The sequence below is a fragment of the Rhinatrema bivittatum genome, chromosome 2 (genome assembly GCF_901001135.1).
Source record: "Rhinatrema bivittatum chromosome 2, aRhiBiv1.1, whole genome shotgun sequence".
Lineage (NCBI taxonomy): Eukaryota > Metazoa > Chordata > Amphibia > Gymnophiona > Rhinatrematidae > Rhinatrema > Rhinatrema bivittatum.
The window spans coordinates 58,095,562-58,120,951 of record NC_042616.1 but is presented as its reverse complement, the minus strand read 5'-3'; the positions used below and the strand labels follow the sequence as shown (position 1 = coordinate 58,120,951).

Here is a 25,390-nt window from a genome sequence, read left to right as displayed (position 1 = left end):
CTAGGATAATGCTGAGATCCCATGGTACAGGTGGCTTTGTCACTGGTGGTCATAGATGTAGCATGCCCCGCATGAATCTAGAAATCAAGGGGTGATTAGAAATAGGAAGGCCGTTATGAGAATGATGAAAGCCTACAATGGCACTGATATGTACTCGAACTGAAGTAGCCTCTAGACCAGCTTGGAATAGTGTATGGAGGTATTCCAGCAGTTGTGTGACTGTAGATGAAAAAGGATCCAGTTTCCGTGGTTTGCACCATTCTGTGTAACGATGCCATTTCCCTGAGTAGTTACGTCTGGTGGAAGGCTTCCTGGAGGCAATAAGTATATCTTCCAGTTGTGATGGAAGGCCCAGGTAATTCAATGTTTGCCTTTCAACTTCCACGCAGTTAGATAGAGGGATTGATGCATCGGATGGAGGAGGGAGCCTTTGTCCTGTGTTAGCCACATTAGATGGTTGCCCAGTGGAATTTGAGGGAGTATGGAAAGTCGAATGAGATACGCATACCATGGTTGTCTCGGCCATGCCGGAGCTATGAGAATCATGTCCGCTATGTCTTGAATACATTTCTGAATTGTCCTTGATATTAGTGGAATGGGAGGGTAGGCACAGAGCAAACTCTCCGTCCATGGAATGAGGAAGGAGTCTGGAGCGTAACGAAGTCTGCTGGGGTAGATGGAGCAAAACACTTCCATTTGTCAATTGTTTTCCGTGGCAAAGAGATCGATTGACGGGAAGCCCCAGCGTTGAAAAATGTTCAGAGCCACGTCTCAATTTAAAGTCCATTCGTGTGGGTGAAAGATCCTGCTCAGGCGATCCGCTGTGACATTGTCCAGACCTGGCAGGTGAGTGGCTTGAAGCGATACTTTGTTCGCGTTCGCCCACAGCATTATTTGAAGAGCTTCCAGACAGAGTGTCCACAAACCTGACCCTCCTCTGTTTATGTAGAACATGGCGACCTGGTTGCCCGTGTACCCCATGAGGCGCTTTCCCTGAACCTGAGGGGAGAATGTTTGTAGCGCTCTCCAGATTGCATGAAGTTCCAGGAGGTTGATCTGGTATGTAGACTCCTGGGAAGACCAGAGACCTTGCGTTTTCAAATCGTTCAGATGTGTTCCCCATCCCTTCCTGGAGGCATCTGTCATGAGTGTTAACTGATGTAGAGGCAACCAAAAAGGAACTCCTGAGGACAGGTTGGTGGGAGAAAGCCACCATTGAATGTCCATGTGCATTGGTGGGGTAAGCTTTATCCTGGAGGAAAGGGATTGCAGGAATTGTGAGCATTGAGTTTCTAGGCCCCATTGTAAATGGCGCATGTGTAGTCTCGTGTAGGGAACATGGATAGCTGCCGCCATGTGACCTAGTAGTTGGAGGACTTGACATACCGAAGCCTGGGATTGATTGCATAGCCTTTGACTAGGTAGGAGAGTGTTTGAATCCTGTCTTGTGGAAGGTAGGCTCTCTCTTCCACTGTGTTGACAGCTACAATGAACTGCAGTGTATGGGTTGGTTGCAGATTCAATTTCTCGTAATTTACTAGGAAATCTATTGTCTGAAGACAGTTGATTGTTTGCACCATGTGTGCTCGTACAGTGGTCTGATCTGAGGCCACTAATAGCCAGTCGTCCAACAGAGAAAGATCTGGATCAACAGTTGTCTGAGGTGAGCCACCACCACTACTAATCATTTCGTAAATACTCTCGGGGCTGAAGACAGGCAAAGGGTAGAATTTTGTATTGATAGTGCCTGTTCTGAGCTCGAAAACAAAGGTAGCACCAAGAGGAAGGGTGCATGGGTATATGGGAGTAAGCATCATTGAGATCTATGGAACATAGCCAGTCTTTGGGTTGTAGGAGGGGTAGGATGCTTTTGAGAGAGGTCATCTTGAACTTTCCTTTTGGACGTGCTTGTTGAGGTTCCAAAAATCTAAGATGGGGCGAAGGCCCCCAGACTTTTTTGGAATGAGAAAATAATGGGAATAGAATCCCTGATTTTGTTGTAATGGTGGAATTCTTTGAATGGATCTTTGGATCCGTAGATTCTTTATTTCTTCCTGAAGATGTGGTGAATGGGTCGATGTACTTCGGAGAGAAGGTACATGGGGAAGGGGTGGAAGATTCATAAAATGTAGTCAATAACCTTCTCTGATTATATCTAGCACCCAACGATCTGTGGTCATCGCATCCCAATTGGTATAGAAATGTTGGAGGCGACCTCCTATGAATGGTGGTGGAGGTGGCTCGAGATAGCTCAAAAAGCTGGTGTTTGCTTCTGAGGAGCTGATCCTTGTTTTTGTGGTCACTGTTGATGAGAGCGTCCACATGACTGGTGAGGCTGAGATTGGAACCTTTGTTGAGTATAGTGCTGTGAACGGTAAGTATGAAAAGGTTTGAAAGGTGCCCTTGGATAGGATTTTCTCCTAAAAGAAGGGTAACATTTTCTGGAGGATGTATGAGGATTGGCTGGAGGTGTGAGGGATAGTACTGCAGTACTCTGGTTTTTAGATGAATTACAGTTTCTACAAATAAGTTGTCCCCCATGCAGGGGATATCTGCCAATTTGTCATGAACGTCATCTCGAATTGCGCTTGCTCTTAACCAAGCCATTCATCGGGCTGCTATAACTGTCGCAGAAGATCTTGCGGAAGACTCGAAAGACTCAAACAGACCTCAGCAAATGACGAAGACCTTCCTCCATGACCGTGAAGGGCTGCGGTAAGGTGTTAGAGGCTAAACAGAGAGGGCACAATTTCTGAAGACATTAAGACAAGTATTGGATTATGTAAAATTGGTGATGTTGAATTTTAGATGTCCTCAAACGAAGGAGAGGTACCGCACGTAGTAAACGACAATCCAAGGGAATAGTGTAGTGCAATTGGATGATAAAGCCACACAATAAGTCTGATTTCATGTAAATAATTTTTAGTAGGTACGGCAACTCCACAATTTCAAGGATTACATGTAAAGCAAAATTGCTTACCTTGTAATAGGTGTTATCCCAGAACAGCAGGATGTAGTCCTCACATATGGGTGACGTCACTGATGGAGTCCTAGAGCGGGAAAACGTCTGTCAAAGTTTCTATAAAGCTTTGACTGGCACCCAGAGTGCCTACTGAGCATGCTCAGCATGCTATATTATCTGCCACAGGTGGCTCTCTTCAGTCTCGTATGTAGCATTAAGCTTTAGCAAAAAGTAAAATAATAAAATGTAAAATACCCAACTCAGTGGGGCAGGCGGGTGGGTTTTTGTGAGGACTACATCCTGCTGTCCTGGGATAACACCTATTACAAGGTAAGCAATTTTGCTTTATCCCAGGACAAGCAGGAAGCTAGTCCTCACATATGGGTGATTAGCAAGCTAAAGGATGAGTCATTTTGTAGTGAAGCAACAGTACAAATTGTCGTCGAAATGAATCAGCCGACGATCACAGCAGGTTGGATGTGGAAGGAGTTGGGATTAAACTGGAAACAAGTTCTTTAAGACAGATTGTCCGTAGGCAGAATCTTGTCTTCCCTGTTTGTCCAGACAGTAATGAGCTGCAAAGGTGTGAAGAGAACTCCATGTTGCTGCTTTACATATGTCAAGGATTGGCACTGAACGATAGTGTGCTACTGAGGTTGACATTGCTCTTACTGAGTGTGCTTTTACTCGCCCCTGGAGAGGAAGGCCTGCTTTTTCATAGCAAAACTGAATGCAATCTGCTAGCCAGTTGAATAAAGTTTGCTTACCCACTGCTCTGCCTGGTTTGTTTGGATCATAAGGAACAAAAGGTTGAGTGGATTTCCTGTGGACTGCAGTGCGATTTATGTAAAATGCTCAAGCACGCTTGCAGTCTAAGGTGTGTAAGGCCGTTTCTCCTGGGTGAGAGAGGTCTTGGAAAGAATGTGGGTAAAACTATGGATTGATTCAAGTGGAATTCCGTAACTACCTTAGGGAGGAATTTTGGATGTGTACGAAGAACCACTGTCATGTAGGAACTTTGTATAGGGTGCATACGTGACAAGTGCTTGTAACTCACTCACCCTTCTAGCTGATGTAATAGCTATGAGGAAGATAGTCTTCCATGTAAGGAATTTGATATCACAGGAATCAATGGGTTCGAAAGGAGAACGCATGAGTCTTGTTAATACCAGGTTCAGGTCCCATTCTGTGACTGGTGGCTGAATTGGTGGTTTTAGATGCATCAAGCCTCTCAGGAACTGAGTGACTAGAGATTGTGCAGATATAGGTGCATCTATCTTGTTATGGTAAACTGAGATTGCACTTAAATGTACTCTAACAGATGAAGTCTGAAGACCAGAGTCTGAAAGATGACATAAATAGTCTAATAGAGAAGCTGTGGGGCAGGTGAAAGGATCAATAATCTTTTGCCTACACCAGAAAGTAAACCTTTTCCATTTTGACGAATAGTTCTTTCGTGTGGAAGGTTTGCGTGAAGCTAGAAGCACTTTATTTAAAAACTTTTCTATACTGTCCAGTGATGCACCATCACAACGGTTTACATTTAGGCACAAAATAGGTTTGGTTTGCTTTCTAAATTATCCATGGGGTGCCAATATTTTACGGTTACATAGATCAAAAATATACTCTAAATGAGAAGTGTGTTGGAGATACTGTTTATATGATTCTGTGGTAATCATATGTGATAACTGTTTTAATTTAAAATTTAATTATGATTAAAACATTAAAGTAACATTCTGCTTTTTATAGGTGACTTTCAGCTGTATGTCTTTGTTGTTATTCAGCGACCTCACTGTGAAATGCTTTTTTGAATAGCCAAGTTTTTAAGCTCTTTTTGAAAAGTTTTAGTTCTTTCATAAGTCTAAGCTCAAGCGGTAATGTGTTCCATAATAACTGTCCTGCCAAGGATAGCGCTCTCTCTCTAACTTGGGTCAATTTTGCTGTTTTGACTGATGGAATGGTTAGTAGTGCTTTATTGGCTGATCTGAGATTTCTTTGAGGGACATGTAATCGTAGGGCAGTGTTTAGCCAGTCGGAGATACTTTGGATGAAAGATTGAGTGGTTGTAAAATCAAGCTTTCAACATCCATGCTGTCAGAGAGAGGGATTGAAGGTTGGGATGGCGTAACCGACCCTGATCCTGAGTTATGAGAGTGGGAGCAGCACCCAGGCGAATTGGATCCCTGATCGAGAGGTCTAGAAGTGTGGGAAACCATACTTGTCGAGGCCAATACGGGGCTATGAGTATCATGGACCCCTTGTCCTGTTGTAGTTTCACAATTGTTTTGGTTATGAGCGGTATTGGAGGATACGCGTATAGTAGGCCTGAATTCCAAGGGAGAGCAAAGGCGTCCTTGGCTGGCTGGTTCTTTTGGTTGTGTAGAGAACAGAAGTTGTCTACTTTGTGATTGAGGTGTGATGCAAAGAGGTCTAGTGTCTGTTGACCCCAGCGTTGAAATATCCTGGACGCTACTGAGGGATGCAGGGACCACTCGTGTGGTTGGAACTGATGACTGAGTCGATCTGCTACTACATTGTGAATGCCTGCTAGATAAGTGGCCCGGAGGAACATTCAGTGTTTCAGGGCCCAGGCCCAAATTTGTGCAGCTTCTTGACATAGGAGATATGAGCCCGTACCTCCCTGTTTGTTGATGTACCACATGGCTACTGTGTTGTCCGTTTGGATCAGAACAGTTTTGTGTGAAAGGCAGTCCTTGAACGCATTTAATGCATAACGTATAGTTCGAAGTTCCAGGAAATTGATTTGGAAGGATGCTTTGAGTTGTGTCCAAGTTCCTTGGATCTGGAGATTGTCTATATGAGCTCCCCACCCCAAGGTGGATGCATCTGTAGTTAACTTTATTTGTGGGACTGGTTGTTGGAAGGGTAGGCCCTTGCACAAATTGTCCTTGTTTGCCCACCAGAGAAGGGAGGAACATAATTGGTGGGTTACTTGAATTGGAGAATATAGTGGTTGAATGGCTTGGATTTATTTATTTAAGGTTTTTATATACCGGCATTCATGATAAAATCACATCATGCTGGTTTACATTAAAACAGTGGTGCATAGAAAGAAAAAACAAACTGGAACTGTAGTGCGGAAGAAAGCAGTTACAAAAACAGGAATGCTTAACTGGGAGAGGAAGGAAAAAGAAAAGGTTAATAGCATTTTAAATATTTACAACGAGCAGTTAAATGAGCTGGTTGTGTTATAGAACTTGAAGTTGAAGGACATTAGCTGGAGTCCGGGAAAGCTTGTTTGAAGAGCCAAGTCTTAAGTCTCTTCCTGAAGGTTGGGAGGCAGGGTTCCTGTCTTAGGTCTGGGGGGATGGAATTCCATAAAGGGGGACCGGCGGTAGAGAGGGCCCGATCTCTCAAGGTAATATGTCTAGTGGCTTTGGTTGGAGGAACCTGGAGTGAACCTCTATATGTGTCTCTGGTAGGTCTTGAAGAATTGTGTAAGAGGAGAGGAATTTGCAGGTCGATAGAAGTATGTTGATGAATGATTTTGTAGATAACGGAGATAGATTTGTAGAGAATTCTGAAGTGCACTGGCAGTCAATGAAGGCTTTTTAGGATAGGGGAGATGTGATCTCTTCTTCTGGTGTTTGTTAATATTCGTGCTGCCGCATTTTGTACCATCTGAAGCGGTTTGGTATAGGAGGAAGGGAGATCTAGTAGGATAGAATTGCAATAGTCTAACCTTGAGAAAACTAATGCCTGAAGGATTGTTCTAAAGTCCTGCAAGTGAAAGAGAGGTCTTATCCTTTTCAAGACTTGGAGTTTGTGAAAACAGTCTTTGGTAGTTTTGTTGATAGAAGCTTTCAAATTCATCCGATTGTCAATTAAAACTCCAAGGTCTCTCAGTTGCGTGGATTGTGGGATGCCAGGGTGAGTGGAAGTGATGTTACAGTTCTCGGGAGAGATGAGCAGGAGTTCGGTTTTGGAGGAATTTAATACTAAGTTTAGACTAGTGAGGAGGAGTTTGATTTGTTGGTGGCAGTTTTCCCAGTGATCTAGTGTTTTCAAGTATGTGTCTTTAACATGGATTATTATCTGAATATCGTCCGCATATAGAAAATGTTTTAGATTGAGGCTGGAGAGGAGCTGGCATAGCTGTAAGAGATAGATGTTAAAGAGCGAAGGGGACAGAGATCCACTGAGATCTCAACGTCCATTGGGTTACCCTCATGGCGAGTCTTGCCATAGGAGTGACATGAACTGTGGAGGCCATGTGGCCTAGTATGGTTAGAAACTGATGAGCTGTTACTTGTTTGAGAGAATCGAATTTGCCAGTAGGGAAAGTGTTTCTGCTCGATCTTTGGGTAGGAAAGCCCTTGAGAGTATGGTGTTCAAATCTGCGCCTATGAATTGAAGCAGTTGAGACGGTGTGAGATGGGACTTTTGATAGTTGATGAGAAAGCCCATTGAGTGAAGTAGAGTAATTGTTCGATTGAGAGAAGCCAGAGCTCCTTGTTGAGATTGACTTTGATAAGCCAGTCGTCTAGATAAGGAAAGACATGTGTCATAGGGTCCGTAACAGGAACTCCCAGAGTCTTCAGGGTCTGGGAAACTAGGGCCAGCAATTCATCTCTATGGTAAAAGTGTAACATGGTCCAATATGGCTCCCTATCCTTCAGTGAATCTGCATCCCATTCAGTCTGTGGTGTCTGGGTCTCTGTCAGGGATACCCTTGGTGAGGCGAGGCATGTCTCACAGCCTGATGGGACTGGGAGAGCGAGGCCTTCCCGGCTGGACTTTGGTCCGGACAGGGGCAGAAGAGACTGACTACACCTGTACAAAGGCTTGAAGGCCTTGAAAGAATTCCACCCAGGAAAAGGCTGCTGGGTCCATACCTAGCCCAGGAGGAACTGGTCGTGGCTGACCCATCTTCTGTATGGGAGGAGCCGGGCTTGGAAAAGTTCTGGGAATCCAAGCCTCCTCACATTGCTGACATAGGAAGGACTCCAGGTCAGACTATGTAACTCTAATATGGCAGGAAGCACAAAGTGTTGCTTATGCTTCTTTGCTGCCGGGGCCATCCTAAAAAGGTAGCTGTGTGCTCAGCCAGCTAGCGCCTGAAATAGAACGCGCACAGATCCTGTACTGGTACACATAAGTAGGAGTGCATGTATGCGCGCAAGTATGCTAGACGTTAAGTGCACAGCGCATGCGCAGAGTCTGCCCACACCGCACATACAGACTATGGAGGGAATTGAGAACGCACAAAACCACATGCAAAATGGCCCCTCGGCCTGCAACGTGGAGTGTCCACTGAGCCTGAAGCAGGGCCTAGCCCTTTGGAGGGCCGCTTAACCGGCTCAGAAGCCCCCTTTCCTTACCCCAACGGGTTCAGGAACGTTGTCGGTACAGCGCACCAAGCAAGAAGAATGGAGGAAAGACTTACTGAAGCCCCTCCAAATCTTGAGTCGGAAGGCATCCTCTTCTCTACTTACTTGGGCTCAGCGCTCATTGGCTAAATACAGAGACTGTCTCTGGCTGCAAGGGGGGGGGGGGAAAGAGGGCTTAGGCCTTCACCACCACGCTCTGTTTCCAGCACCTGCTGCCTTTCAGATGCTTCAGCAGCAAATTCCACGCCGGGAGCCAGCACACCTCTGAGGGATCTCTGAAATCACCTCAGGAATTCTCAACTGGGGGAAGGACCATTAGGTATCACTGCAGGAGGCGGCTGAGGGAGGATATGATAGAGGTCTTGAACGAGTAGATGTGACTGTTATTTACACTTTCAAATAACAGAAGGACTAGGGGGCATTCCATGAAGTTAGCAAGTAGCACATTTAAGACTAATCTGAGAAAATTCTTTTTCACTCAATGCACAATAAAGCTCTGGAATTTGCCAGAGGATGTGGTTAGTGCAGTTTGTTAGCTCGGTTCAAAAAAAGGTTTGGATAAGTTCTTGGAATAGAAGTCCATTAATGGCTATTAATCAAGTTTACTTAGGGAATAGCCACTGCTATTAATTGCATCAGTAGCATGGGATCTTCTTAGTGTTTGGATAATTGCCAGGTTCTTGTGGCCTGGTTTGGCCTCTGTTGGAAACAGGATGCTGGCTTGATGGACCCTTGGTCTGACCCAGCATGGCAATTTCTTATGTTCTTATGTGGCCAGGGCTCAACCTTTCTCCAATTTAAGGTAAAATATTTCTCCTCTAATGAGTACTGTAATTCCCTATACCCTCCAAGGCTGGTGTAGGGAAAGCACATCCACATCTGCTAGGAGATGAAGAGATACTGGAGGGCTGAAGTCACTACAGGGGTATATCTAAGGTGATGTTAGCTTTGAAACCTGACTCAGTCTCCATCTGCTAGCAGAGGATATATAACCCATTGGTACTGAGTCCATCTGGCTACATGCTAGGAAAAGCTGTTTTTCTTCAAAGTTGGCTGTCCAAGCATATCCTTTCTGCCATACAACTAGACTGAGCCCAACAGTGTTAGCAGCAAAAGAATAAACACAGGGCTGAAGCATCATCTGACTCCGTACAAATCACACACCACCACCCAAAACTGCTCAAACCTATCTACACTGCAAGAGACACCATAGGAAAGAAATGGAAAGAGTCCTTTGGCCACAAGAACTTAGAAAGGATTAAAACTGGAAAGAAGGGCTTAATTAGGGAAGGGCAAGAGAAATTTAAAAATTTGAGAGAATGGAGAGATATGATAGGGATGTGCTAAATTAAGAGACTTGGGAAGGGGAGAAAGGTTAATGGAGAGCAGGTATCCTGAATAACTGAGAAGGGCATGAAAGATGGCAGGGGAGGAGAGACAGGAGAACAAAATACTATGTGTGAAAAGATTGGGAGGGGGACTGCACAAAAGGAAAAAGCTAAAATTGAAAAGTTAAACAAAATCCTGGAAATCAACAGCAAGAGAAAGAAAAGAAGGAATGAAAGCATAAATAAAAGCTAGGAGGTACTAAAATTGGAAAAGTGATTTTGTCTGAAAATGTTAATAGGATGGTCAACTTTCAATTATTATTCTGAAGGGCATTTTAGTATTCAAAGCCCCACCGACTAGATTTTTTTTAAATTTTTTCAGACAGTAAAGGAGAGAGGCACTGGCTCAGGTCTATCCAGTAAAGTGCGGCCGCGTTTACCCCGCTCCTAACTCGCGTTCTACTCACTTTCCGGCCGCGTTAGCCCTTCCTGCGATCCCCAATCCCCTTTAACCTACTCCTACAGCGTCCTAAAATCCCCGGGCAACCCCTTCCGCACGCGGCAAGTATATTGCATGTAAACGATGGAATTAGCTATTCTCTACCATCCAGTAACGCGCGCCCCGACTATCGCTATTTTACCCTGCCGTTTTGCCGCGCGTTTAATCTGCTAACTTACCGCCTACCCTTACCCCTGCGTTAGAGGCAGGGGTAAGGGTAGGGGGGCAAACTTTCCCCCAGCCCCTGCTCTCCTGCCCTGGCCGCGTCCATGGGTGCTGGTCTCCGGGGCAGCCCCAGTCCTCTCCCCTCCTCCTGAAGCAAAAAAAAAAAAAAGTGAAAAAAAAAGTAGCAAGAGAGCGAGGGGAGAGAGGACGGGCAATCCTACGCTCGGGATTGCCAGTCCCCCCTCCCCTCCTCCCGAAGCAAGGCGCAAAAAGCAACCTTGCTCCGGGAGGAGGGGAGGGGGGTACTGGCAGTGTAAAGCGACTTACTTTTTGCAGCCCCCCTCCGGACATCGGCGAGGACGACCGCGGCTCCCCTGCCTTCAGCTGCCCGCGAAGATGGACGCCTGCACGGGCGAAAGCGGCCCCTGTTCGTGCAATTGGGCCGCTCAAGGCGTGACGTCACGACGTTTGGCGTCACGGCATGTGACGTCACGTCTTCAGCGGCCCAATTGCACGAACAGGGGCCGCTTTCGCCAGTGCAGGCGTCCATCTTCGCGGGCAGCTGGAGGCAGGAGAGGGGAGCCGCGGTCGTCCTCGCCGATGTCCGGAGGGGGGCTGCAAAAAGTAAGTCGCTTCGTCGCTTTACACTGCCAGTCCCCCCTCCCCTCCTCCCGGAGCAAGGCTGCTTTTCGCGCCCTGCTTCGTTTGTTACGCTTTGGTTGCTTGCTTCGGGAGGAGGGGAGAGGGCTGACAATCCCAAGCGTCTGAGAACTGTCCACTTCCTGGTACCTGTCATTTGAAATGACAGATACCAGCATGGCCGTGAAGCGTTAGGCCGGCGCACCCAGGTTACTGTATAGGCGCTCTATACAGTAAAATGGGTTGCGCGGGCCTAACGCTTCACGGACGCTTCTTAGCTTGCAAATGCAAGCCTCGTCTATTTACATACAGGATCGAGCGGTAGGTGAGCTGCACTGTGCGTGCGGCAACCGCGGGTGCGCCGGGCACTAACGCAGCTCTTCCTACCGCTCGGTACTGGATTGACCTAGTAAGTAGTTAAGAGCTATGGGCTGAGGGACTCAGGAAAGCAGAATTCAAATCCCACTTCCCCACTGACATTCCTTGAGATCCTGGGCAAGTCCCTTTCTCCTGTCATCTTAGTTATCCATTTAAGATTGCTCTTTGGGGCAGGAACGTATTGTAGCTGAAAATGTATCACCATTGTATAGCACCTCACATGCCTAGTAGCGCTATAAAAATTGATAAAAAATTCCATGATTTTACAAATATAACAAATCTTTGTTCAGATTATCTCTCAAAGCATCTAAAACTACAAATCTTCATCTAAAAGGGAAAAAAAATACAATCCTGGAGCCTGACATGCTGGCAAAAACCCTTCCACAATGCCCCACAATGAGAGGGTATCGTATCTGGTCCAAACCATAAAGTTAATGTCTTTCATGGACTCTGCTGCCATAAACATCTTATATTTGTTACTTTTGCCAAGATAAAGGCAAATAAAGGAGACAAAATGTTTAACTCAAAGTCTTATCCAGTGGGTAGAAAATAAAGTACTTAAAAAGGCACATTTGCAATCTCTGCCTTTCTACTAAGAAAGGAGCAGTGGGAAGTACAAGAGGGTTAACTTACTACAGGTAAAGTTACTCCAAGGAGCATATTTCCAAAAGTTACATCTCCTAAACCTGCCATTTCAGTCCCATTGCACCTTACCTTTGACATCCCAAAAAAGAAACAACCTGGTCCCATTCACAATTGCCTAACCACAGATATTATCAAGGAGGATGATGTTCTGGTCCTGTATCTCACATAATGCTCTGCCTTACACTTATATCATGGAGCACAACCACAGATGTTATATATGTTACCAGAACATCTGCAGAGAAATTTATACAAACTGCCAGTAATCAAGCCATCCCATGCACCTGTTTGTTTCTCTTTACAGGCAATAGGAAGGCTACAAAGAACCTGATGCAGAACAAAATACAGTAACTGTAAGTGACCACCCTAAATTTAAAAAAATAAAGCCACACACCTACCTCATCCTCCATGGGCATCCAAAATGGTTCTGCTCCACAGGATTAAGGTGCAACCACTTGTGCTAGCCAAAAAAAAGTGTTTGTTTCACCCACAACTAAAACCATTTATGGCATTTTACAGCATCATTTGCTGTAGATGTTGTGGGGAGCATGTTTTCACTATCTGATCTTAGTTTCCAAGCACTGTGTGAACAGGAAGTAGAATAACCACAATTTCCTTTTGTATGACAGTGTTACATGTCACAGTGAAAAATGAACTCTTGATGGGGAAACGAACATGGCAACCTGAATGAAAGAAAAAAAAGGCTAAAAATGAGAAATGCCTTTGGGTGACAGTTTTCACTAAGGAGAGGCATTGATAAATAGTGAACCGCTGAGATGGTGCATTACTAAACGACGGTATAGAAAAGTTTTTAAATAAATAAAAAAGATAGATATGCTTGAGCAATTTCTATTTACCCAGCTGAATTTAGAGTAAAACCCATAAAACCTGATCAAAAACTATTTGGTGTCCTATTAATCCAATCGCTGAATTTTCAATATACTCAACTGGGTTTCTGGACCTAGTGTGGCATTGGAACAACAATCAAGCTTTGCGCTGTGTGTAGCAGGAGGAATTTGCCCCATAACTTTAAAAAGTACAGCCCTTAGAGAGTTTAAAAAAAAATCCACATTACCTATTCTTTCCATTCTTGCCTTTTTTTTTTTTTTTTCAAATCATTAAAAAGTTCAGGGAACTCCTCAGTCCCAGTCAGTCTGAAAGCTGAAGTTAAGTGATAAGGCTGTGGCAAATTTGATGGCACAGTAATTTGATGCCAAGATAACAATATTAGATGTTCTTTGCCCCTAGTAAATAGTCCAATAAGGAGAAATTACTACTTACCTGATAATTTCCTTTCCTTTATTAAAGGGTAGGTCAATCCCAACCAGTGGGTTATGCACCTCTGCCAGCAGATGGAGATGGAACAAAAGCTGAATCAGGACTATATAATCCCACCCCATCAGCCCGCCAGTGTTCTTTGGACAGGACAAACTATGGACAAACCTGATTAAACTCGAACATTACTAACAGACAACCATTCGTGTTCTCAAACAGGAACACTGAGCTCAGCCAAAAGGAGGAATATAGCTAGCAAACTAACAGGCCGATAAAGAACAGTGCGCTAGGCCGAGCGCACCGTTTGGCCGCGTGTTTTTGACACGCTATTAACATAAGAACATAAGAAATTGCCATGCTGGGTCAGACCAAGGGTCCATCAAGCCCAGCATCCTGTTTCCAACAGAGGCCAAAACCAATGCCACAAGAACCTGGCAAGTACCCAAACAATAAGAACCACCCATGCTACTGATGCAATTAATAACAGTAGCTATTCCCTAAGTATAATTGATTAATAGCCATTAATGGACTTCTCCTCCAAGAACTTATCCAAACCTTTTTTGAACCCAGCTACACTAACCACATCCTCTGGCAACAAATTCCAGAGCTTTATTGTGCATTGAGTGAAAAAGAATTTTCTCCGATTAGTCTTAAATGTGCTACTTGCTAACTTCATGGAATGCCCCCTAGTCCTTCTATTATTCGAAAGTGAAAAGAACCAAGTCACATCTACTCATTCAAGACCTCTCATGATCTTAAAGACCTCTATCATATCCCCCCGCAGCCATCTCTTCTCCAAGCTGAACAGCCCTAATCTCTTCAGCCGTTCCTCATAGGGAAGCTGTTCCATCCCCTTTATCATTTTGGTTGCCCTTCTCTGTACCTTCTCCATCGCAACTATATCTTTTTTGAGATGCGGCGACCAGAATTTTACACAGTATTCAAGGTGTGGTCTCACCATGGAGCGATTATAGAGGCATTATGACATTTTCCGTTCTATTAACCATTCCCTTCCTAATAATTCCTAACATTCTATTTGCTTTTTTGACTGCTGCAGCACACTGAGCTGACGATTTTAAAGTATTATCCACTATGATGCCTAGATCTTTTTCCTGGGTGGTAGCTCCTAATATGGAACCTAACATCGTGTAACTACAGCAACGGTTATTTTTCCCTATATGCAACACCTTGCACTTGTCCACATTAAATTTCATCTGCCATTTGGATGCCCAATCTTCCAAGTCTTGCAAAGTCCTCCTGCAATGTATCACAGTCTGCTTGTGATTTAACTACTCTGAATAATTTTGTATCATCTGCAAATTTGATAACCTCACTCGTCTTATTCCTTTCCAGATCATTTATATATATATATTGAAAAGCACCGGTCCAAGTACAGATCCCTGAGGCACTCCACTGTTTACCCTTTTCCACTGAGAAAATTGACCATTTAATCCTACTCTCCGTTTCCTGTCTTTTAACCAGCTTGTAATCCACGAAAGGACATCACCTCCTACCCCATGACTTTTTAGTTTTCGTAGAAGCCTCTCATGAGGGACTTTGTCAAACGCCTTCTGAAAATCCAAATACACTACATCTACTGGTTCACCTTTATCCACATGTTCATTAACCCCCTTCAAAAAAATGAAGCAGATTTGTTAGGCAAGACTTCCCTTGGGTAAATCCATGTTGACTATGTTCCATTAAATCATGTCTTTCTATATGCTTTACAATTTTGTTCTTGAGAATAGTTTCCACTATTTTTCCCGGCACTGAAGTCAGGCTCACTGGTCTATAGTTTCCTGGATCACTCCTGGAGCCTTTTTTAAATATTGGGGTTACATTGGCCACCCTCCAGTCTTCAGGTACAATGGATGATTTTAATGATAGGTTACAAATTTTAACTAATAGATCGGAAATTTCATTTTTTAGTTCCTTCAGGACCCTAGGATGCATACCATCCGGTCCCGGTGACTTGCTACTCTTTAGTTTGTCAATCTGGCCTACTACACCTAGCCTACTACTACCCTTATACTGTAAGGAGTAATAGCGCATGAAAACATGCTGCCAAACCCCCCCCCCCCCCCCCCGAAACTAATAGCGCTCATCAACATGCAAATGCATGTTGATGAGCCTATTAGTCACCCAAAATACAGAAAGTAAAATTTGCAGCCAAGCCGCACATTTTGCTCTCAGAAATGGGCACGCGTTGGGAGAATGGGCGCAGAATTTACTGAATCAGCCTGCAAGTACTAGAGAAGCCACCTACTGGTTATCAAAAAAAAGAGCAGGAATCATACTCTGCACTGCTCACCCTAAGAAGGCTAACCATAAAATCCAAATCCGGCAGAAGAGGGCAGGTCTGGGATTGACCTATCCTTCACTAAAGGAAAAGCAAGTTTGCTTACCGTAAACAGTGTTTCCGTAGATAGCATATTTAACTACGTTACGCAACTTTTAAAATGTCTTCGAAAATTCTATTTTTTAATGATCCAGCACTACCAGATAACGAATGAGATAAGAACATAAGAAATGCCTGTTTCCAACAGTGGCCAATCCGGGCCATAAGAACCTGGCATGTACCCAAAAACTAAGTCTAAGATAACTGTAATGTTTCCTGACAATTGACAAAATCTGTCATAAACAGCCCCTGAAGCAGCTCGTGGTTGGGTGAAACTCAGGCCTTGAGTCGGGCATTTACTGGAATATTGTCTCTTTAATAAAATACTTCTGAGGACTTCGGCTTCTTTGTTTTATATTCCTGTACGTGATCATTGACAGTGTGGCAGTCACCTTGGACAGGAGGATAGAGATTGCAGGATTGCTTGCCCTATCTTCGCATCAGTGGCTGCTTGTTGATCAAGGCAGTAGTGAGATGTGAAGGTATGGAGCGATGACCATGTAGCTGCCTTGCAAATATCTATGGGTTGCACATTCTTTAGGTGTGCCAATGAGGCTGCTACTGCTCTGACTTGGTGAGCTTTCGGCTCTGAATGTAGTTGTAGTTTGTTTATGGTAACAGAATTTGATGCACTGTGCTATCCAGCTGGAGATGGTGCGTTTAGCCACTGGTAATCCAGGTGCCTTTGGGTCAAAGGAGACAAAGAGTTGAGAAACACGGGAGTCTGAGTTTGTCCTTTCTTTGTAGTATGCTAAAGCTCTTTTACAATCTAATGTATGCAGTAATTTTTCCCTATCATTTGCATGAGGTTTAGGGAAAAAGGTGGGTAATTCCATGGTCTGATTGAGATGGAATTGAGAAACCACTTTTGGTAGGAAGGATGGGTGAGTTCGGAGAACTACCTTATGGTGATGAAATTGTAAATATGGAGAATAATGGACCAAGGCCTGCAATTCACTAACTCTTCGTGCTGATGTTACTGCAACCAAGAATACCACTTTCCATGTGAGGCATTTAATATGTGCCGAGTCCTTGGGTTCAAATGGGGAAAGCATGAGCTGTTCCAGAACTATGTTGAGGTTCCATGGAACTGGAGGCTTAGAGATCGGAGGACGAATGTGAGTTAGCCCTTTAATGAAACGAGATAGTAAGGGGTGATTGGATATAGGAATATTGTTAACTGGTCTACGATATACCCCTATGGCACTGAGATGAACTCTGATGGATGATGTTGCTAGACCAGCTGTATATAGTGTATGGAGATAATCAATGAGCAACTCAGGTGAGCAGTCCAATGGTGGTACACTTTTGGAAGTGCACCAGGTAGAGTAGAGTAATGTTTCCATTTATAGCTATAATTTTTTCTTGTGGAGAGTTTCCTGGATTCTAACAAGATGAATTGTGCCGAGGTGGAAACTCCCTGTTCTGTTAGAAGGAGCCTCTCAATCTCTATGTTGTCAAGTGGAGAGATGAGTGTAGCAGGTGTAGAAGTGTCCCTTGATCTTGGCAGAGAAGATCCTGGCGATTCGGTAATCGAATTGGATCCATGATGGATAGTCTGAGAAGGAAACTGTACCACGGTTGCCTCGGCCAAGCCGGCGCTATGAGTATCAGTTGAGCTTTGTCTGCTATGCATTTCTGAATTGTCCTTGTTATGAGTTGTATAGGAGGAAAGGCGTATAGGGGGGCCTGTCGTCCACGGGATGAGGAAGGCATCTTGCGCGATCCTGAATTGGCTTGGTCTTATCGAGCAGAATTTGGGAACTTGAGCATTGATCTCTGTTGCAAAGAGATCTATTGAAGGTGTCCCCCACTGCATGAATATGTCTTGGGCTATTTCTGTATTGAGTGCCCATTCGTGAGGATGAAAGATGCAGCTTAGCTTGTCCGCTCTTGAGTTTGCAACTCCTGGTAGGTAAGTTGCCTGGAGATGTATGCAATTTCGGTGAGCATGTTCGAAGATCGTCAAGGTCTCCTTGCAAAGGGACCATGAACCGGACCCTCCTTGTTTGTTGATGTAAAACATCGTGACTTGGTTGTCAGTGTAGATCATGACCCTGCGTCCTTTCAGGTGGTCTTGGAACATTTGTAATGCATTGCAAATCGCTCCGAGTTCCAATAATTTATTTGCAGGTTCTATTCCGAGATTGTCCATAACCGTTGTGTTTCATAAATCGAGGTGTGCACCCCAGCCCTTGCGAGACGCATCTGTGGTTAATACTGCGTTGTGAGGAGGGGAACTGAATAATGCTCCCTTGGATAGGGTGGAGTTTAGGAGCCACCATGTTAAATCTTTCCTCATTTCGGCGGTCAGCGATATCTTCTGTGTCAATGGTTGTGAGTGCTGTTTCCATTGACGTTTTAAGCCCCATTGCAGGAGTCTCATGTGTAGCCTGGTGTTGGGAACCATGAAATTCGCTGCTGCCATGTGGCAGAGGACTACTAAAATCTGTCTTGCTGAAGGTCTCTGAGTATGGCTCAAGGTATGTAACAGAAGACGGAATTGTGATATTCTGTCACTTGGTAGGTATGCCCTGTTGCACGTAGTTTCCAGGCATGCTCCTATGAACTGTAACTGTTGTGTTGGTTGTAGGTGTGATTTCTGAAAATTGATCACTAATCCTAGTTCTTGTAAGCATTGTATCACTCGATTGAGGTGCTCGAGTAAGATGCTTGGAGTTGGGGCGATTATGAGCCAATCGTCCAGATATGGAAAGATGGTTATACCTTGTTGTCCGAGATGAGCCACCACCACTACCATGCATTTGGTGAACACCCTGGGTGCAGCCGATAGTCCAAAGGGGAGAACTTTGTACTGGTAGTGTTGATGCCTGTAGCGAAAGCATAGGTAATGCGACGAGGATGGATGGATTGGAGTTTGTGTGCAAGCATCCTTCAGGTCGATGGAACACATCCAATCAGTTTGAATCAGAGGAAGGATTAATTTCAACGATACCATTTTGAATTTCTCTTTGGTGAGAAATTTGCTCAATTTCCTTAGGTCTAGGATGGGGCGAAGGCCACCCGACTTCTTCGGTATGAGGAAGTATGGGGAATAAAATCCTACCCAGGGTCTCTGGGTAAATTTACATTTTTTAAAATGTATTAAATCGCCTAACACTAGAAGGCCTAAGCGATGTACATAAATACATACATAATAAAAATTAACTAAATACAAATAACACATTTAGTTTCACAGAAACTAAACAAAATACCATAAATAAATGGTAAATCCATAACATAACAATCCATATACATGAACGGTAATTAAATTTAGACATCAATTTGTTCTCCAAAAAGAGAAAATCCACATTACTGACACATCTGCATTTTATCAAACAATATCAGACTCATATATACCGCATCGTTACACATTATACGCACGGCTGAGCAGAAATTCTTTAAAGGACATTTTAAACTTCTTCACATCTTCCAAGGATCTCAGGTCAATAGGAATGAGATTCCATTGAGTGGGTGCCGCAATCGAAAAGGAGGTCTCCCTAGTATTGAATAGTTGTGCCTGACGAACCGATGGAACCTCTAACAAATTTAATTGAGACGATCTCAGGCATCTCACAGGCTTATGTATGCGCAACAAAGCATTAAACCAAAATGCGGAATTGGATGTACGAAGCTTATAAACTATCATGCCTATCTTAAAGGCTATACGTTCATTCACTGGTAACCAATTAAGTCTACATAAGACAGGCAAAATTCTATCAGAACGCTTTGAATTGGAGACCAGCCTAGCGGCAGAATTCAGTCAAACTGCTTGTTGTGTGCAAAGCAAAGCCATTTCCTCCCCCAGTTGTGGTTGGAAGTTGTGAATCTTGAAAGTGGAAAGATGAGGTAATATGGGTTTTGTGACAAATTGGAGTTGTTAGCCGTGACATACTATCTTCAAAATCCATTGATCGAATGTTCTTCTCTCCCAGGCTGTCAGGCAGGAATGAATCCTGCCGGGTGGTGCTTGATGTTGTGGTGGTGGCTGGGTAACTAAAAAGATGAAGTCGCTTTCACTGCAGTAGCCGGCTGTTGTGCCTGCTGTCTCTGGTTACGTGGTTTACCTCTACATTGGTTTGAGGTATTCTGTTGTGGAGCAGGAAGCTGGTACGCAGGGTAAGCCTGTGTATGAAAGGACTGGTAAGATCTGTAGGGTCTCCTGGCATATGATTACCTACGAGTAGATCCAACATAACGACGTGTGGTCGAATAGTTAGGATGTGATGTTAATGATTGTACTGCTAGAGCTTCTTCCTTCAGTTTACCTACTGTGTCCTGAAATAGTTCTCCGAACAGGAAGATCTTTTGAGGCCTGGTGCTCTGAGCCAGGTACTCAACTGCTCAAGGTCGGTATTACTTTCATTTTGGAATTTTTACAGGATGGTTTTGCTTAAGAGTTTGGCTCTTAATATCTTCAAGGTTCAAGTTGTGGCACTGATTTGTTACAGGGGAAGAGTCAATGGGAGGGCCTTTGTCTTCCTATCCAGAAATGTCCCGTTTTTTGTGGGGAGTTAAATATCTTAGCCCCCCATTGTGGCTTCTGGTGCCTTTGTGGGATCTTAACTTGGTCCTCGAGTTCTTGGCAGGTCTGACTTTTCGACCGTTGCATGCTTTCCTTGCGGCTGCCTACTTTGTTACCAGGAAAATGGTCTTCAATCTGTTCAACACGTCAGGTCTCTGAGCTGCAGGCTCTTTCCTGCCATGTGCATTTTATCTGTATGACTCCAAGTGTGGTTCAGCTTCAGCCTGTGCCTTCCTATTTGCCCAAAGTGGTTTCAGACTTTCATTTGCATCAGCCCATTTCTCTACCTGCCTTAGATAGGGACAGAGATAAAGTTGAGTATGGCTTTTACGTTCCTTGGATGTCCAGTATCATTTACTGTGGTACTTGGCGGTGACTAAGACTTTTCGGGTCACCTTTTTGTGCTCCTGGTGGAGGTAGGCAGGGAGCACCTGTGACGCGGGCAGCGTTAAGGAGTTCATTATGGCAGCCTATGTGGCTGCTGAGGATGCCTTACTGAAGTAGATTAGACTGCATTCCACAAGGGCTCAGGCGGTATCGTGGGCAAAGCTTTGTTTGTCTGCTGAAATTTGCCAAGCGTCAGTATGGTGATCTTTGCACAGCTTCTCCAATGTTAGGGCTAGGGAGGACACCGCTTTTGCAAAGTGGGTTTTGACTGGGCGACTGGCAGTCTCCTGCCCTTTTCGGGATTAGCTCCCATGTGCTAAGAGGAGACAAACAGAGAAGAACTCTGAGTGCCTGGACCTTTCTTAATAGGAACTGCTGCTTCAGCAGACCGGCCCTGTACAAGTGTCTGCAATCCTTGGAAGAATTCCACCCAGGAAAAAGGAGGCCAGATTCATTCCAGGCCCCATAGGCCCAAACCGGACATCTGTGAGACAGTTTCACCAAGGACTCTACCCGTTGACCAATCAGGGGAGAAGACACCCCTGCAATGTCTCCCTCTGTCCCACTCCCCTCAGAATGAGGAGATGGACCATTCGTCTGCAAAATCAGAAAGAGGCAAATCTCCAATCATCCAGGCAGCGCTGACACAGGCTTAAATAAGGTTCTGGCTGAATGCCTCTGATGTAGCAGGCAGCACAGATAGTTAAGGCTCAGGTTTCTTCCCCTTGGGTGCCATGTATAAGCGCACAGCCCGATGAAGGCTCTTACCTAGCTTTCCCGCTCATACAAGCATGCCTTATATGGATGCACAAATGAGCGTTCAAGCCCACACCACTCATCCTAATGGATGCCCAAACTGGAAGGCCAGAACAGACACCTAAACAGGGAGCATAGGATTTTCGTCCAGAAGGAAGACAGACCAAATTGCATGCATGAGAATGGGCACACATACGGACATGCAAGCATGCACCAGTCTGCAGCAAAAAAGCACACAGAAGTACCCCGCGGCCTAATGCATGCCAAAATGGGAGAAGCCTGGAAGTGGGGCCTAGTCAAATGGCTGTTCAATTTGCAATGCCTGCACTCTCTCCTCACCGAACTCCCCAGCAACATGAGCAGGACAGTTGAATGCAGAGGAAACCACCGACTTTTCCTGTTGTCTTCCAGTTGCCTTTTTTTTTTTTTTACTTGAGCTCAGCCCTCCCTGGCTAAGAGCAGGAACAGGTCCGGGCTACAGAGAGGACTAAAGCCTTCACCACCAAGCTTTTCTCAGCCTGCAACTGCTAATTGGAATTTAGGTCCATACCATTCAAGGCTACCAGACTGAAACGAGGCTACGTAGGGATGGAATGCACACTATCACCTCAGGAGGCAAGCAGTGCTACATAGCATCTGTTTTCCAACTTTTTTTTTTTTTTACACTCACAGGCAATCCCCCAAAGGAAAATGCATATCCACCATCTGCTGGAGACTGAGAATACTGGTGGGCTGTCAGGGTAGGACTATATAGCCATGTCAGCTTTTGTTCCATCTCCATCTGCTGGCAGAGGTGCATAACCCACGCAACAGGTTTGACCTACCTGAATGCTAAGGAAACAGTTGTAGTCCAATGTGCACTTGTTTGAAATGAATAGTAAAACATAAGAAATGGGACTTTATTAGTTTAATTTATGGCCCAACTAATCAAAAGGAGAGGTCCCTTGAACGAAAAAGTTTTGTCCAATTTGTTTATGTTTACCATTCATTTATATGGCGCATTGAAGTCTGACTTTTCTTTGTGGGGAAAAAAAAACAAACAGGTGTAGCTATAGCAATCAGCTCTTCCCTGTATAATGTCAACGCGCATTTTCAGAGCTGAGTCAGAACACATTCGCAAGGAAACAGGACAAGACAAATCAGAATGAAGCATTTTTCTAAGCTAGCCTCTTCTATCTGGATCAAGTGACAATGAACCACTCCCAGCATAAGAACTCAGCATGTGCAAGACTCACTGCATTTTGTCATTATCTTTCTTCAGAGGAAGACATACGAAATTGCCATGCTGGGTCAGACCAAGGGTCCATCAAGCCCAGCATCCTGCCTCCAACAGAGGCCAAACCAGTCCACAAGAACCTGGCAATTACCCAAACACTAAGAAGATCCCATGCTACTGATGCAATTAATAGCAGTGGCTATTCTCTAAGTAAATTTGATTAATAGCTGTTAATGGACTTCTCCTCCAAGAACTTATCCAAACCTTTTTTGAACCCAGCTACACTAACTGCACTAACTACATCCTCTGGCAACAAATTCCAGAGCTTTGTGCATTGAGTGAAAAAGAATTTTCTCAGATTAGTCTTAAATGTGCTACTTGCTAACGTCATGGAATGCCCCCTAGTCCTTCTATTATCCGAAAGTGTAAATAACCGATTCACATCTACTCGTTCAAGACCTCTCATGATCTTAAAGACCTCTATCATATCCCCCCCTCAGCTGTCTCTTCTCCAAGCTGAACAGCCCTAACCTCTTCAGCCTTTCCTCAAAGGGGAGCTGTTCCATCCCCTTTATCATTTTGGTTGCCCTTCTCTGTACCTTCTCCATCACAACCATATCTTTTTTTGAGATGCGGCGACCAGAATTGTACACAGTATTCAAGGTGTGGTCTCACCATGGAGCAATACAGAGGCATTATGACATTTTCCGTTTTATTAACCATTCCCTTCCTAATAATTCCTAACATTGTTTGCTTTTTTGATTGAAATCTTCGGCCCAGTGTGCTGTGGCAATGTATTATCCACACTGACACCTAGATCTCTTTCCTTGGTGGTAACTCCTAAGATAGATCCTAACATTGTATAACTATAGCAAGAGTTATTTTTCCCTATTATAAATCACTTTGCACTTGTCCATGTTAAATTTCATCTGCCATTTGGAAGCCCAATCTTCCAGTCTCACAAGGTCCTCTTGCAATTTATCACAATCTGCTTGAGATTTAACTACTCTGACCAAGGAGCCTTCTTGAATACAGACCCCCACCCTTTGGAATACATTATCTCATGCTCTTAAATTAAGTAGCAAGTATCCTACTCTTCAAAATACACAAGTGTTATTTACTAAATCTTTTGGATCATTGTTATTTTATTGTATTATGTACCCAGTTTGATGTTTGTGTCTTAAATATTCTTTGTGTTTTATGGTTACACCACTGATAGCCTCCTTGGGAGAAGCAGTTAAAAAGTTTGAAAATATATAAAGTCTGAGACTACTTTAGACAGTAACTTAGGGCATAAAGTTGGATAAGTCACTAGCACCTGGAGCTTACCAGCTCTGAATGCTGAATTGACACAAAACAAAAATATGACCTTCCAAGTCAGATACTTTAGCTCACAGGGAGCTGCAGATTACCAGCAGGAAGTGAGGAGAAAGAAGCCACCAACATTCTTTAAGGGATCCCTGACCCTTCCTACCTCCAATATACCACCAGATGCCAGGAACAGGATGGGAAGCTCACCACCTTTTCTCCACTAGGCCAGTCCCCAACAGACAATCTAGTGAGACCATAAGGCTGCATTCCAATTAACAGAAGCAAGAGAGAGGCTCCACCAATGCTTGCCCAGGGGCTCCCTCCGCTCCACAGCCACCCAAGAACAGGATGGGGGAGCTCACTGGCTCTCTTCCAGCAGATCACCCCACAGCAGATATCGAGTCAGGGCCTCCCCACTGGCTAGCCCAATACTGATCAGCCACACCAAAGGGCGTACCCCTTTGTACGCAACTTTGGATGCAACAGATATAATCTCAATCACAGCCTAACCACCTCCCAATGTTCAGAGGTCTACTACACCCTTAAACAGTGAATAATTTAATGTTTTGAAGGTGCTACACCACCAATTGAGGAAACCAAGCAACTGCTCTACAGCTCTGAATTCATTACATCTCCCACTTCTCAAGAAATCTGTCAATTATCTTGACTGGGATACATCCCAAATCAAAGATATACCCGGCAACTGTTCTTTCATGAATTTGACCCTCAAAATGCAAGAGAGGAATAGGAAGACTAGATTGCAAACACCACCACTATGTGCTTCAACAAAACATGGAACCCAAAGAGGTCATTTGGAACAGAAGGAAACCTCAACCACCAAAACAATTCCGTTCAAAGGCACCTGCTCCCTGTCTCTAAACAGTCCATCAACTCCATCCAACCCAATCAAATCAACTCTATCTCCCTTTTATGTGGCCTTCTCAATGCATTCTCTGTAAACAAAGCTCACTACATCTTAGACCTAACTGAAGAATTCAAATGCCACTTCCAATGTCTTACAGAGGTCAAGATGACAGTCATGTCACACAGGTCTGCTCTCCAGGATACCAACTACATTTACAAAAAAAATGTTATTATTCGTTCTTAATCTCCCAACATCAGAGCAAAGTACAATTCAACCACCACCTCCCAAGGTACAATTCAACCACCACCTCCCAAGGAGGCTATATATATATATATATATATATATATAAGCTAAGGTGGGAGAATTGCTATCATCTCATCACTCCCTGGTCCTTGATCTAGTTGCAACCAAACTGGCAAATCTGACTGCCTAGACTGGTCCTAATCTATCACCTCGCCAGACAACCATCCTGATGCCTTTCTTAAACTCTGAACTCCTATGTGACCTCATTACTGCCCACAAGCCCTTAGTACTAGGAGACTACCATGTTAAGAACTCTCCCATTAGCTTCCAACACAATGTAGATGATATCTGACTCATAAAAATTTAAGAATTACTATGCTGGGTCAAAACAAGGTCCATGGAACCCAGTATGCTGTCACAGATAATAGTCAACCGAGATCACACGTACCT

At 44.2% G+C, this 25,390-nt stretch overlaps 1 protein-coding gene across 7 annotated transcripts in view; it reads right to left on the bottom strand.

The window, feature by feature from the left end:
- The window catches only part of CCM2 (CCM2 scaffold protein), a 278,566-nt gene that overhangs the window by 164,550 nt on the left and 88,626 nt on the right, over positions 1-25,390 (bottom strand). Inside the window, exon 1 of one of the 7 annotated variants that reach the window (XM_029588212.1) lies at positions 12,363-12,389. The exons of the other annotated variants lie outside the window; for them this stretch is intronic. Coding sequence (XP_029444072.1) covers positions 12,363-12,380 — 18 coding nt within the window. The 5' untranslated portion in view covers positions 12,381-12,389. Of the gene's footprint in view, positions 1-12,362; positions 12,390-25,390 lie in introns of those variants that run through there. 7 annotated transcript variants of the gene reach the window in all.